Here is a 15,245-nt window from a genome sequence, read left to right as displayed (position 1 = left end):
CCAATAGTAACTGTAATATACTGTAAAATATGTGCAATAAAACACGATATAAACTTACACGTTGATTATTTTTATAGAATATTCTGATTTGTAGTTATTTAAACCTTTCACAATTCCCCCACTCCTTCAAGTCATAAAACAAGTTCTCTTATTAGCAAGTTAGACTTCCCCTAAGCCAAAATGACTAGGAAATGACATTATTGTTGATTACCATAGAAAATAAAATAGCATTTCTAACTTATTAAGAACTCACTACATTCATTTCTTTGCATGAAAAGTTGTACAATTTACAGCAAAATAAAGTATGAAAGAAAAGCTCGTTGAGATGTTGACTTTTCACCGAAACGTACGGATTTAATTAATGATTAGGTTAATATTGATAAGTATTAATAATGTTAATGCCTGAAAAGCTAAACTATTTTTTAAATACCAGCTGTGTGCTCCAAGGGAAGGTTATGATAGTTATCAGTTTCCTTTCACCATATGAGAAATATAGATATTTTCGGACGCGTTACGCTAAAATGAGACATAGGCTAAATGGACGGGCAAGTTGAAGTTCGACTGACGATTCCGCACCGAAGATCCTGTATTCGACTCTCGATCTGTGCGTTTCTTTATGTCTGTCGCTTCATCAGTTTTATCTATTCCTCATTCAAAATGTGACTTAAAATAAGCCAAAATTCCCATATGTATAACTATATGAGATCGTCTCCTTTGCTTATAGTTTTTGACATTGTCATAATAAAAACTTTATGGTGCCTCTGGGCAGTTAGCATTTGTCAGGAAATATTTTTTTTCGAAAATTTATCTGGTGGGAAAATCACCATCATTACATCTGATCAGAATTCTTTCTCCAGCAGGGTTTCTCACAAACTATTGTTTGGTATGTGCACCAGTGCTGGTACACATAATAAAGAGAGGTTGCTAGAACAATACAGAAAATTACTTCAAGTTTTCTCTATCCCATTATTAATACATAAATATAGTTTTTTCTTATTTTAATATCAATAAGGTAATCAAACTACGGTTTTAGTAATTTCATAATCATTGGTTGCTAGTATTAGGCAATATAATCATGGAATTTTAAATGCTAGCGTTGAAAATCCCATAACATTACTTGGTGGTGCGGCGAAATTAGGAAATTGGTTAAGTGGAACTCCCGTCTGAAAGTTTGAGAACTTCTCTTCTAGAGGATTCAACAAGCGAATCTCCGTGAGTTTCACGAAGTGAAACAAATGAATCCTGCGTACACGAGTGATCTAGACAATAGTGAAAGCAAACATCAAACAGATGTAATAGTGATGGTCTTCCCAAACTAGAGAAATTTTCGTAAAATTCCTTGCTGACACGAGCCAAAGGTTCAGAGGTACCTTAACAAAGATATGAACATTTCGGCAAAAACACTAAATCCGCTGACCAAATTTGAAATGGTTACTTAATCTGAAGAAGGTCCTGATACAGAATCGAAACGTTACGTGTATAGAGTTGGTTTTTTTTTACGTAAATAAAACTGCTTTGGTCAGCGGATTAGTGTTTTTGTAACATGGAAACGAGGCTTAATTGTGCTACCGTAACATTTGGAGCAACTGACCTGTGTTCGGAACCCACTGCTTCCAGTACACTTCTGGCCACCTCAGCGCGCAACCAGCTGTTGAAATAGGCGAGACGAAAGGGCGTGAACAGATTTCCAGCAATCTTGTCCTTCAGCTTCACTCCCAAGTTCGATTGGGCGACCTCTAAGCTCAGGTTGTTTCTTTCTTCCTTACGTCATATTGTAGTTTCTCGGAACCGCTTCTTTGGACGTTACCTAAGCGGTCACTAACCTGCCACACGCAGAGTTCATCTGCTCCATCCAGATTCTCTGCTCGGAGAGAGAGATTGACATCTGGGAATGGAACTGTGGAGTGAAATAGAAGCCGTGTCCTGTTTCTTCTTCACGTGCCAACATATTTCCAGTTGGAAGGTCACTGACCACTGGTCCGATGATCAAGGCTTTGATCAGAAATGCCCAGGAGGGAGTAACGTGAGGTGTCATCTTGATTTGAGGATGGGACAGACTAAAATAGTTCTCTACCTAAGTAACAGGCGTTATCGAAGATTTCAATACATTTCATACACTGTGCTAATTAAGCTTTTTACTTTGGGAGGGATGCCCACTCAGTGGCGTATTTCTGATTTCATTTCGGGATATTTTTCTTGCGTATGCAAATTTGTAAATGTTAACTAAACCATTGCCTTGCGAGTATAAGTACCTTAGAAAATTGGCTCTAACCTAAGTTATTAAAACCTTATGATAACATTTACACGTAATTTACAAACAATAGTATTTAAATTCTAAGAAAACCCTAACTAGTGTACAAAAAGAGCTTTCGAACTACATAGAAACACTGAAAACGTAATCTATTAATAAGTTCCCTGGCCCTCAAGGGCTGTTGCTCCACGGGTTATTATTTTTATTTATTAAGTTCAAACTTAATGTCCCGTAATCTACCTTCACAAGTTTTTTGTCATAGCTTTAATACTTGTAAAATATGAGGACTATGCCATGTAAACTTAAGTGAGAAACAGCCTGCTGTTGTCTAAGTTCGGTAACTTTGGCCAGTTTCAGAATGGTGTGTCCTTCTTTAATCCACTACGCTGAATACTGTTTGGCAGTGATTTTTTTGATAACTGGACCATTAATGGACACTAATTATTTTGTTTGATTGTTTCTTATATAGTTAGAAAATTGTACACTATATACTTTCAGTCCCAATTTCTTTGAGGGAGCTAAAACATCCCTGGCATGGACAAAAATAATTCTCTCTTGCCGGGGATAAAATTTACTGGGGGGGAATCCCTGGCATCCCCCCGTTAATTCGCACACTGGGGGACGGTTAACCCGTTACGAGGGTTATGCCCTCTTCTTGGTTTAAAATTTTCTATTATTTATTTCGTTGTCTTAATTGCGAGGATGTTTTATAACATATTTATAAATATTACAATATCCATAAATAATTAAGAATTTGTGAATCATATATAAAACCACAGGCATTCGGTATCTAGGCTTTGGCTCTCAAAGATCATTGCGGCACGGGAAATTGTATTGTTCAATTTCCTCCTCAACGGTGCGTTACCTTCAAATATAGGTGTGTTTCGCCTACGTCACAAACTGTTGCATTGTGGGATCGAGCAGCCATGATTGTGGCGGGTTCTTGTAAACATCCGGAATTCGAGCGGGCAATTCGAGTAGATTTGAACCTTGTTTACGATGGTATACTTTGTGCAATATTAGGTTGTTTAGGTCTAACAGGCACTCACGTTTATCCTAGAATTTTCCGAGAAAAAACAGAAGGTGCAATTCACGGCACAGAATTCTCCGATTGTTGATTAGAATACGCCGTCATGGCGAGAATAAATCGTGCCAACATTAATGAACAAAACAAACAGTGCAGAGCGGTGGGGTGAACATTTCTTTTCAGGTAAGTTCATATATCGCATTTCTTTGTGACTTTTAGTACAAATAGATTGAACTGGTGTTTTTTCATACTTACAAGTGGCGCTTGTACTTGATTATTTATATTTTATTCATTAACACAAACTGTTATTAATTGTTATCCTATTCATGAGAAAAGGTGCCAGTAGTAAGTTTTGCGTACTGTCAGAAAAAACACTGCTTTGTTAAAACATGTTAATGATATATCAAAATATCTCAGATTGATTGATTTATTTGGTTTATTTTACTTCGTTTTTCTGTTATACTTGGCTAGTCGTTAAGATCAGTCATGCCCAGGCCGAGATTCGAATCCGGGACCCCTAGCATCGTAGTGCGTTGTGCTAACCAGTCCGTCGCTGAGGCTTGCATATCCCAATTGTTAAAGCAAGGAGTAAAATTACTGTTTTTGAACAACTCAACATTTCAAATTACTGCTCTTGAACAAATGTTAAAAGGAAACAGAGAAGATTTTTCGTTAATCTGTACTCAAGGTCGCCCATGACCATTTTCTCCCACCCCGAGCGGGAAACATAGTTACTTACTGGATGTAAATATTTCAAGCAGAATCCGAACCACTAATAAATACGAACACAAACTGATTCCATGTAGCTGGTTCAAGTAAATAAACACAGGTGAACTAGAGTTGGCCTTTTCGTTGCATTTTATGCAATGTTACCGACATTTTACACAGTACTAACAACAAACGTGCACTTGGCGCAGGTGTAACAAACGATGCATGGTGGGTATTTCCTTGCAGACGACAAACAGCTTTGCCGCAAACATGGCGGCGGTGCAATCCTGGCGGCGCTGCAATCCTGACGTCACATGAAACCCACCTATACATGTCTGCTCGAATGGAAATATCAGTGTGAGTTTGAGAAGTGAACCTTTGGTGTAACGTTTCCTGCTTTATATATTCTACGATGTAATAAAGCTTTGTAGCTAATGTGATACTATCGTGCTAGTTGGGAAATTATAAATTAATGCTCTCTGTTTCTCTTTCAAGTTATACATTGTGGTGGTAAAGTTAGGGATCACGGAGTATTTAGTGTTGAAAATAAACGGTCGGGAGCGTGTTCTGATTTATATCAATAGCAAATAATGGTTATTTGCTTTTTTTTTCTTCTTTCTTTCTTCGAAATAATCATTTGTATTTGTTTCGTGCTCGAAATTTTTCTTGGCTAAAACATAATCACTACAGATAGGCACATGAGAAGCCGATCCCGTCGTAATGTTTGAGTCATTCCATGCCAAATCAACACAGATATGTGCAATTTTTAACCTGACCATCTCCGATTTTCATGAAATTTGGGGAGTTGAAACTATGCATATAACGTAGTAACTATGAAAATTTTTAGTCTCGTGCGTCTTGTAATTGTTAAATTATTCAAGGTCAAAGTTTGCAGAAATTGCCTTTTTTGAGCCCGCTTAACTATACTAAATCTGCTGTAACTCCGCCACTGTTTTGCCTAGGAAGCTCAAATAAAGCTTATTGTACAGGGAAATGAATAAGCTTTCCAGTGATATATAATAAGCCTACCTTTGGATAAAAATATAATTTTGTCACGTGACCTTGACTTTTGACCTTGAATATCTCAAAACAGGTCATCACCAAAAATCGTGAAAAAAATATATTTGGTCCCTCATACCATACTCTAAAACATACCAAAAAATCATTCTGGGACTGCAATGGGATCAGAAGATACAAAATAATATGTGTAACTATGTGACTGATAAAAGCCCCATTACATGAACTATGAAGAGTCAATTGTCTCTTAACACCCCCTACAAAATGTAAAGGAATTATCCTGGGTATAATTGGTCATAAAAGAAATAGGTTAGGCACAGGGAGATCCCTAGCCGTGTGTGTCAAACGCAGGTCCGGCATATTGTTGACCGCCATATTGAAAATTTCAAAGGAAAGGGGGTGATGTGATATATCAAATGAGGCTAGAATTTCACGAGAAATGAAGTGACGATGGGTTTTCCAACGTATCTTACGCCAGCAAAAAGTTATACACATATCTTTCACTTACGATATATGCACATTATAATGTTGTCAATGTTCCTGTGAGCACACTCGTTGACGTCTCTCACACTCGCATAGAACATTTGGCAATGTAGCATGTGCAACAACATCGCAAGCAGCAACTATGCCTTCTCTCAGATGGTCAATATCAGGGACTTTAAGTGCATGCACCATTCTCTTCAAATGTTCCTGACGGTAAAAGTCCTCCTAAGATGTTAGATCTGGGGAATGTGCAGGCCTTTTAATAGATCCCCGTGTGCCCATCAATCTACCTAGAAAATTACCATGAAGAAATTGCGAAAATGTCTACATAGTGTGGTCACACTCTGTCCTGTTTCAAAACTCTCGAAAGTGCCATATCCCGTAAGCAAGGGTGAAAAAACCTGTTCACTTAACAAATCCAAGAAGCCCTCACCATTTTAAGGTTCCGTTGTTGAATATGGACCAACCATTTCCGTTCCCCATACATTATACCACATAATTAGCTTACCAGCAACAACCATTCGACTGAGCAAATCACAGGTATTGCATATTATTTTTATTAACTTCACCGTGAACATAAAAATTAGCCTCGTCACTGAAGATTTTTTCATTCCAAAGGAAGTGTCACGTAATTGTTTGAGATACTTTTCCCAATATTCTTCACTATTTAACTATTTGGTGAATGTAGCTGATTAAAATCATATGCAATGGTGCATATACTTCTTTCTCTCCCAAGATGTCAGCGTGAACTCGATGAGTTCCTAACACGTTAGGAGCATTCCAATGCTTTGTTTTCAACACCTCGAAAAGGAGAAAATGGTTACAAGCATGCAGTAATAAATTTTTGCTGGTTAAATATATGTTGGATAAACCTTCGTCACTACATTTCTTGTGAAATTCTAGCCTCATTTGATATATCACATAACCCCCTTTCCTTTGAAATTTTTGCGTTGAATTCAATATGGCGGTCAACAATATGCCGGACCTGCGCTTGACACACACGGCTAGGAATCTCCCTGTGCCTAACATATTTCTTTTATGACCAATTATATCCAGGATAACTCCTTTACATTTTGTAGGGGGTGTTAAGGGACATTTGTCTCTTCATAGTTCATGTAATGGGGCTTTTATCAGTCACATAGTTACACATATTATTTTGTATCTTCTGATCCCATTGCAGTCCCAGAATGATTTTTTGATATGTTTTATAGTATGGAATGAGGAACCAAATATATTTTTTTCACGATTTTTGGTGATGACCTGTTTTGAGATATTCAAGGTCAAAAGTCAAGGTCACGTGACAAAATTATATTTTTATCCAAAGGTAGGCTTGTTATATATCACTGGAAAGCTTGTTCAATTTTCTGTACAATAAGCTTTATATGAGCTTCCTAGGCAAAATAGGGGCGGAGTTACAGCAGATTTAGTATAGCTAAGCGGGCTCAAAAAGGGCAATTTATGCTAACTTTGACCTTGAATAATTTAACAATTACAAGACGCACGAGACTAAAAATTTTCATAGTTACTAAGTTCCATGCATAGTTTCAACTCCCCAAATTTCATGAAAATCGGAGATGGTCAGGTCAAAGGCTGTGTTGATTTCGCATGGAATGACTCGTTTGCGTTTTTGTTATTCGGATTTCTGCCTAAGGCGTCAGTCTTGAGGCTCGTGGTACGAATTGCGCTCAGATCCGAGTCACCTGCTTTGACACGTATAAGTTATTTTCCTCGGGTACTTATTTTGAACTTATAAAGCTATTGATTCGTGACCTCGACGACCTTTCGTGGATCGTACATTATGTTCTTTAAGTTTTATGTTTCTGTAAATATTGCAAATTTTCAAAACCAAACAAGCTGCAAGAATGTGTTTTCGTTGGAATGGTAACACTACAATTCATTGTGAAGATGGTTAAGTTTTGTTTGCTTATCACTTGAGATGTAAGAATTGTATCTGTGAATTTAATTGAAAAACAAGTTTTGTCGAACGCTACTATATTTTTTCATTCTTAGTAAATTTCAGTCGAATGTTATCTCTCTTTCACCGAAAAGCTTCAAATTCTCTTCAGATTAAGGAAAATGTTCAGCCGAGTCGCTTGTTATTGGACAATAACTGGTTTCCCATTCCAATGTCTTAAAAACGAGACACCTGGAGAGTTGATAAACCACATTGGCATTTGTCTGTCTCTGTAGTCGGTTGTCATGTTATCGATTAAGTTTTTTATAACTTTCCATTGTAAAGTAGATCCAAGTGTGAATCTTACTGTTGAAACACCCGAAACATGGTTAAGTATTATCTTCACCAAATGTGGTGCAGTCGGTGTGATGTTTCCTTGCGTTTAAATTATAATGATGTCTTATGTTGTGATTTCGGTACGATGTTATCGGCATGTTTGTAAGCAAGTCGGTATGTTGGGTTTTCTTTGGAAGCGATGTCATTTCCGTGATTCACGATTAAAATAAGTGGGTGTTTCTTCCGAAGAGAGGACTCGGATTTATTTCCAAAGCACATAATTGGTGTCTCATCTTTTCTAAATAACCATTTGTATTTGTTTCGCGTGCACATTCTTCTTCGCTAACACATGAACATTAAAGGCACCTTAGAGGCGAATCGCATCCTAATGTTTCAATTCTCGTTACTGTTTTCTCTCCTGATGGGATCATGGGCGTCCGGAAGGGGGGGGGGGGCGTGGATAAGGAAAGTTAACCATAAATTATGTATTTCACACATTTCATTTCAGCCACAATAATATGTGTCATACCTTCCTTGCCCCTCCCTGGAAAATATCCTGCGGACGTCCATGGCTGGGATGTTCCAACTTTTTTCTCGCGGTTTCGGCAAGTATATGGAACCCGTCACCAACCACCATTGCGAGGAGATTAAGAGAACTAGGGATAACTACCGTTAACAGGGTCATGGAACAACAACGACTTGGGGTTCAAGTTCAACCTTAGCAGGTTGGATGATCGCGTACAGCTCACCGCTCACGAGAAGATCCCCAAACACGGGTAACGGGGAGCGGGGATAAAGGGAAGGACCGGTCCATTTGCATATTTTATAGGTAGCAGAAACCCTTCCGCTGCGGTCTAGTATCCTTTTCAAAGAGCGTGGGAGTTGATTTGCGTCAATCACGCAGAGCGTGTGTCCGCAGCAACAGCTTGCTGCTTTTCTTTCAGTGGCCAGAACACTTTTGTATTGCTTATCCTGTGCATTATTTAGACTGCATTTCAAAGAATTTTAAAAAGAATATACAGCAACGACTTTATGGTTACCAGATGACAAACTTTAGAAAAGATGGCATTTTTAGATTGCAAAAAGTTAACAACTTTCGACGAAGATGCAGCAATTCGAACACACGTTTTGTACTTACTTGTGCTTTGGTGAGCTTATAGATCACACACCCCTGTAAAACAATTTCACACCGTTTCCGTATAACTAATAATAGGCCTCATTATAGGCATATGTCTGAATATCCTAATATTTATCCACTATGTCCGTAATATTATACGGTTGTGAAACTCTGTCTCTTACTTTAAAATAATAACGTACATTGACATTCTGCAAGACATTCTGCCTTGAAGTTGATTCTTCCAGGTATAAATTCAGGAAACCGTTTTTGCAAGGTAAGTCGTTACGAAAATCACATTTGCGTTTCGGCATGGTTCAGGTCGCTGATCCACAGAACTTCACTTCTCCACTGCCATGTAACAACTACAGCCAGAGAGCGGTACAGCAGTTAAAAACTATTGTTCATTTCTGAATTCTGACGTCGTGAAACTCAAATCAAAGAAAGCCGCGTCGTAAAGCATTTTCTTGCCTATTGTTAGAAACTTGCTGATCACCATGAACCGCGGTTGATATCACAAATGCTTTGAAATAAAAGCCTTTTGCGACGACAACAGACGACAGCATTTAAGACGAAACTGCTTAGCAGTAACAGTCTGAAGTTGTCTTATTTCTCTCTCTGGTACTTTACAATGCATTACAGAAAATAATCACATTGCGAGCGAAGCGATCAAGAAAATTTTTAGATCCGAATTATTGCAAACTGAAAACAATATTAATTTAATAGAGCGCCGCATTCTCTCTTTTATAACCTTTAATTTAGATTGTTTGCCACCCTCTAGCGCTGGAACTTTGTTTACTAAAATGGCAGACATAAATTCAGAGTTCCAAAGATTGGTTTATTTCACTTCACATTTGTACTATTTTTAAGAGTATTATACTCTTTTAGACGTTCATATACTCTATACTCTTTTCAATTTGCAAAAATCCCCAAATATACTCTTTTCCTTGCTATTTAATTTCATTCATTATTTTACGCGTAAAAATGCGTTAAAATCCACAGAACGGAAAATGCATTGCAAGTGGTTTCAACGCCGCACCCTGTGTTGAGACCTCTCTCGCCCAGCAGACGAGAATCAAATCAGTTGCTCTGTGTAATGTGTGCGTAAGACTCCCGACGGGAGAAAATCTGGAAGATCTGGCATTGCTGCTCTCTGCCCTAACCTCTCCCCTCCGTTGCACTACCCTCGCGCTCGCGATATCAACAAGAATGGCATCGACATCAACCATCAGCTTTTCGACAAAGCGCACCGGAATGTTAAATTTTATTTAGTCTAGGGTTTAGGAATCAGTTTGAAAGTGGCTGTTGTGAAGTAGTGACATTCAATTTGTGTCTGTTACTAGTGGCTCTTGTTTGTGTGTGTTAACTTTATTTGTGGTGCACCTAATAAGAAGACAATGTCGCGAGGAAAGTGTCAATATAACCAGGCCTTTGAAGATACGTATCCCTGTATTAAAAAATCGCGGAATAATGACATTTACAAAGTTTTCTGCTCAGTGTGCCAAAGAGAATTCTCCATAAGAAACAAAGGTAAATATGATATTGAACAACATATACTTGTAAAATCGAAGACACACACAGAATGTTCATCGGTTTCTGAGACACGTAAGTTGGATAGTTTCTTCACAAGAAAGGAATCTTCAAAAGAACTACAGCGCAGAAGAAATAGCTTGGCAGTGACGTCATCTCCCACCTTCACCTCTCCTTCCAGAAGCGAAGGCTCATTCGCTAGAGCGGACGACAAGGCGAAGTGCAAACCAATCGAAATCATTCCGAGACGGGTGATGCAGGCGTGCAAACCCCCACACTGCTACATTAGTCTAACAAACCGCAGCTACGAACGAGGGATTGCAGGCTACTTTGTTTCTTTGTTAGGGAGGTTTTTTGGCTGGTTTTGTCATTGTTGTACAATGAGCAGTGGAGTAAAGAAAGATAAGCCCTTGCACAGCAATACAAGAGACATAGTTTTCAATGTGTATAAGTACTTTGATTGCGATGAAAACAAAACCACAGCTGTTCACAGAACGGCCGTGGCGACAGGTGTCAGTGGAAGATCTGTGTGGAGAATTTTGAAGGAGAAAGACAAAAGTGTTGCGATTGAGAGCGGGAAACCTTTTTCAACTGCGGGCAAAAACCGACCGAACGCCCAGCAACGTGTCACAAATCTGGATTCTTTTGATGAAACAGTCGTGCTCCGAACAATCCATGATTTATACACGAAAGGCATTGTTGTCACCGTACATAAACTGATGAAGGAACTGCAAGAAAATGTTAATGTTAAGGTTTCGCATTGGTCGTTGCGTATGACTATGGTATGATTATAAGAAAATTAGGATTCAGATTTAAATAGCACAGGGTAAACAGCAGGGAAGCTACTCCTTGAACGAAACAGCATCGTTGCTTTGCGGCGATCATTTTTGCGTGAAGTTTAAGAACTGCGCAGAGAGCAAACCGCCGGTCTTTAATTTACATGGATGAAAGTTTCGTGAACACACACCACACTGTCCCCAAAATTTGGCTGGATTACTAAGATTCGGGGGGGGGGGTTAAAACTGCCAACAGGAAAGGGTCCCAGGTTTATTATTGTGCATGCCGGTGGTGAAAGTGGATTTGTGGAGGGGGCGAAGTTAGTGTTCCTTTCAAAAACAACTTCTGGTGACTATCATGGGGAGATGAACGCTAACAAATTTATGTTGTGGTTCGAAGAACAGCTTCTTTCCAATCTTCCCCCAAACTTGTTATTGTGTATGACAATCCTCCATACCACAACAAGTTACTGAAAAAAATCCCAACATCAAACAGCAGAAGGATGAAATTAAGTCGTGGCTATCATCTCACAATATTTCGCATGCAGAAGGTTTGCTGAAAGCCGAATTATATGAAATAATTAAAATAAACAAACATAAAATAAACATCTAGCAGTGCTAACTTTAAATTGAAGATTGGTAGTTTGCACCGCGATCCTTGCTGCTCGTACTCTTACTCCTGCCATGGTTCCTTTCATAGTAGTTAGCAACGCTGACTTAGCAGGCAGTGACGTTACCAGGCCCGTAGCTAGAATTGATCTCTAGGGGGGGCTCATGGTTTATCAGGGGGGGCTCACGGTTTATCAGGTGACTTTTTAAAAAAACGTTTCACATTAAATAAAGGTAAGCTATTTTGTGTGTGTTAAGGGGGTCATTAAAGAAATAGAAATATAATACAAATAATACCCTCTTTTTCAATATCTTCTAAAACACGGTCATCTCTCGAAGTGTTAATTGAATGCTACTGACCTCATTCCTTACTAAACACTTCATACACTTTTGATTACACAAATATTTGTATCCCATATGAAAAATGCATGTTACTTCTCTCTTCATAAACTTTTGTCTTCTCGTTTAATATCTAAGAAACTAAAAGTTAAAATATACAAAACAGTAATTTTGCCTGTAGTATTATATGGATGTGAAACTTGGTCCCTTACATTGAAAGAGGAACATAAATTGAGAGTATTTGAAAATAAGATCCTTAGGAAAATCTTTGGACCTAAAAGGGATGAGGAGACAGGTGAGTGGAGAAGGTTACATAATTTAGAACTACATAATTTGTATTCATGTCCAGATATTATTAGAATAATTAAATCAAGAAGACTTAGGTGGGCAGGCCATGTGGCACGAATGGGAGAGGAAAGAGGAGTTTGCAGGATTCTTGTTGGGAAACCTGATGGTAAGAGACCTGTAGGAAGGCCAAGACGAGGATGGAGGGACAACGTTGAGATGGACCTAAGGGAAATCAGTAGGGATGGAAAAGAGTATATAGATCTTGCTCAAGATAGGGAAAGATGGAAGGCCTGTGTTGCTGCAGTCATGAACCTTCGGGTTTAAGAAGGCTAGAGAGTTAGTTAGTTAGTTAGTTAGCATATGAAAAATGCACAATATTCAATAATAGTGACTACAGTACATACTTCTGCCTTAAAAAAGTTGAAGTCGGCGATTCTTCATGTTGTTGAACCTGTGAAGCAGTCTCGACATATCTATGTTCGATGCTCGTTTCTTCTCAAATGCCAGAAAAACAAGATTTGCCAGGCGCTTGCTGTACATTGACAGTTTCTGAGGGCTATTGATGCGGGTTAACACAGAGAAAGTGGATTCACACAACGCTGTACTGCATGCAAAAGTTCTTATGCCAGCAAGTAGAGCATAAGTGTCTTCGTAGGCCATTCTAGTTTTGTACAGTTCTTTAAAAGTATCAGGGGAATCCAGTTTCTTGAGATATGCATTGGCAACAGTTAGTTCCTCTTTTGACGGAATGGTGATTCCAAAGGCTGATAAATATTCAATGTTGCTAAATTGAAGGGACTCAGCCGATGATATAGCCTCCAATAAGTCGTCTTTATTGGTAAAACGTCTATTTATTTCTGTTAGCACAAGATCTAAATATTCGTAGAAAATTTGTGTGAGAGATGTGAGCTTTTCCTCTCCTAGGACGTCAGTGATAACGAAGTCTTGCAACTGTGTATTTCGTTTTCTCTTTCTTGTGGGGTGCTCAACAATCTCGTCATGAATTCCATCCTCTTCTAGCAGTACATTACTTTCTTGCAGAATGCCTTCGTACACATCTTCCTGACGCATGCTCCTTAATGTTTCTGTGGCAGCTTCAATCATCTTTCTACCAGCATCTAAATGAACATTACGTGCTTGAAGCATTTTATCAACTGGGCTTAATATTTCAAGGATCTTTTTCATGAACACTAAGCAAAACCGAAACTGAGGTTCGCTAATGACTACAAGCAAACCAACACTTGCTGCTACGTCATCCCCGTTAAAATTTCCATTTTTCACCAACTGCTAAACATGAATTATATCTCTGTAGTTTTCAAATATTGTTCTCGTCATTTTTAAATGTCATGACCAACATTGTTCTAAAAGTCGCGAAAGACTTCTCCCCTCGTATAAAATGGCAACTTTTCCCTTTTTTAGAAAATGTGCAACATGGAACTCTGTTCGAAAAAGTGTTTAATTGGAGAAATTTCATCCACCCATTTAACAATTACCAGATGTAACCGATGGTTAAAGCAATGAACGTAAGGAATTAGACGCCCAAGCCGTTGCTGGATTAAAGCTTGCACACCCCCTTTCTTCCCACTCATAACTGAAGTCCCGTCAAAACACTGGCTGAGCAATTTCGCACTATCCAAACCATATTTCTGAAAAATATTTAGTGTTAGATCTGCAAAAGACTCTGCATCAAAAGCTGACAGTGTTTCTATGCACAGAATTGATTCCATGACTGTCCCATTCTTTACATAGCGGATTCCTATATGGCTACGTTTTCTCTGTTGTTTTTATCTCGTGTACCATCTTCAAGCAAAGTATACAAAGGAACATCTGCACTGTTAATGTCACTAACAATGTTTTCACGTACGATGTCAGCCATTATTTCAATAATGTCGTTTTGAATTTCAGGGGACAAGTAAGATGCGTTTTTAGGCACCTGCTTAAAACAGTCTGCCAGTTTCTCATCTTTTCGAAGCGTGAACTCGAAAAGATTTCGAAACAGGCTTTGTTCCTCATGTTCTTCTAAGTGGTACGTTCCCCTAAGAGGCAATTCGTTTATTGCAAGGAACTGAATAATTTCAGCAATGCTCTTGATATAATATTGATTCTTTTCAAGAACATTCTGGTTGACTAGTGTAGAAATAGATTTTCCCACCAACGAACGGTTTTGCTTTTCTGCCCACCTTGACATTGCTTCTATGTGTGTAAGTGTCGCATCATGTTTCACTAGCCCTGCTTTGGTTTTATCGAGAGCTGCCTTTCAGTTCTTAAACCTTTAGATGTAAAGGCCACTTCTTTGCATCCGAAAGGCCGATATTGTCTACAAGCATAGCAGAATGCTGCATCTAAAAATTGTGAATACTCTAACCATTTGAACCTTTTAAACCAGTCACTTTGAAAACACCGTCCATCAGCATTTCGGGGGTAATGTTTGAGTTTTAGCTGTTTAATTTCCTCACCTGGTTTGGAAATGTCCTTTACTTCTGTAGGCAAGAAATCCTCTTCTTGATTGGAGGCAGCCGTAGATGGGGAAAGAGTAGGTACGGTGGTCGCCGTGGTCAAAGATTCAGATTTTTTTTACGAATTATAAATTTATCCATGGTGCTGGGGAATCGTTAAAAAATCACAATACTACACACCAAGGACGAAACATGGTTATATTATTCGTCACTAAAACCACTCACTATCACACGAATCAGTTTTACGAAGATACGAAACACAATAACACCCGCGCAAACGCGAAACCTTCTTTACACGAATGAAGAACTCAACAAAGTGTCTTTGTCAATGTTTTCCCCCAACAGGGCATGGGCAAGCCCTTATATTCCACCCCCGACCGGGCAATAAAACTTCCCTTTGCAAAACTTGGGAGCCGA

The 15,245-nt window shown here is 38.7% G+C and overlaps 1 protein-coding gene across 2 annotated transcripts in view; it reads right to left on the bottom strand.

The window, feature by feature from the left end:
* LOC145978460 (angiotensin-converting enzyme-like) overlaps positions 1–9,186 on the bottom strand; it is a 37,325-nt gene extending 28,139 nt beyond the window's left edge. The window contains exon 1 of one of the 2 annotated variants that reach the window (XM_083111109.1): positions 9,034–9,186. In XM_083111109.1, coding sequence (XP_082967235.1) covers positions 9,034–9,144 — 111 coding nt within the window. In that variant the 5' untranslated portion in view covers positions 9,145–9,186. Of the gene's footprint in view, positions 1–1,591; positions 1,734–9,033 lie in introns of those variants that run through there. The other variant, XM_083111110.1, reaches the window with a different exon arrangement.
* Between the last annotated feature and the right edge of the window lie 6,059 nt (positions 9,187–15,245).

Source organism: Lepisma saccharinum, chromosome 24 (genome assembly GCF_977018435.1).
Source record: "Lepisma saccharinum chromosome 24, izLepSacc3.1, whole genome shotgun sequence".
Lineage (NCBI taxonomy): Eukaryota > Metazoa > Arthropoda > Insecta > Zygentoma > Lepismatidae > Lepisma > Lepisma saccharinum.
This window is presented reverse-complemented; position numbering and strand designations above follow the sequence as displayed.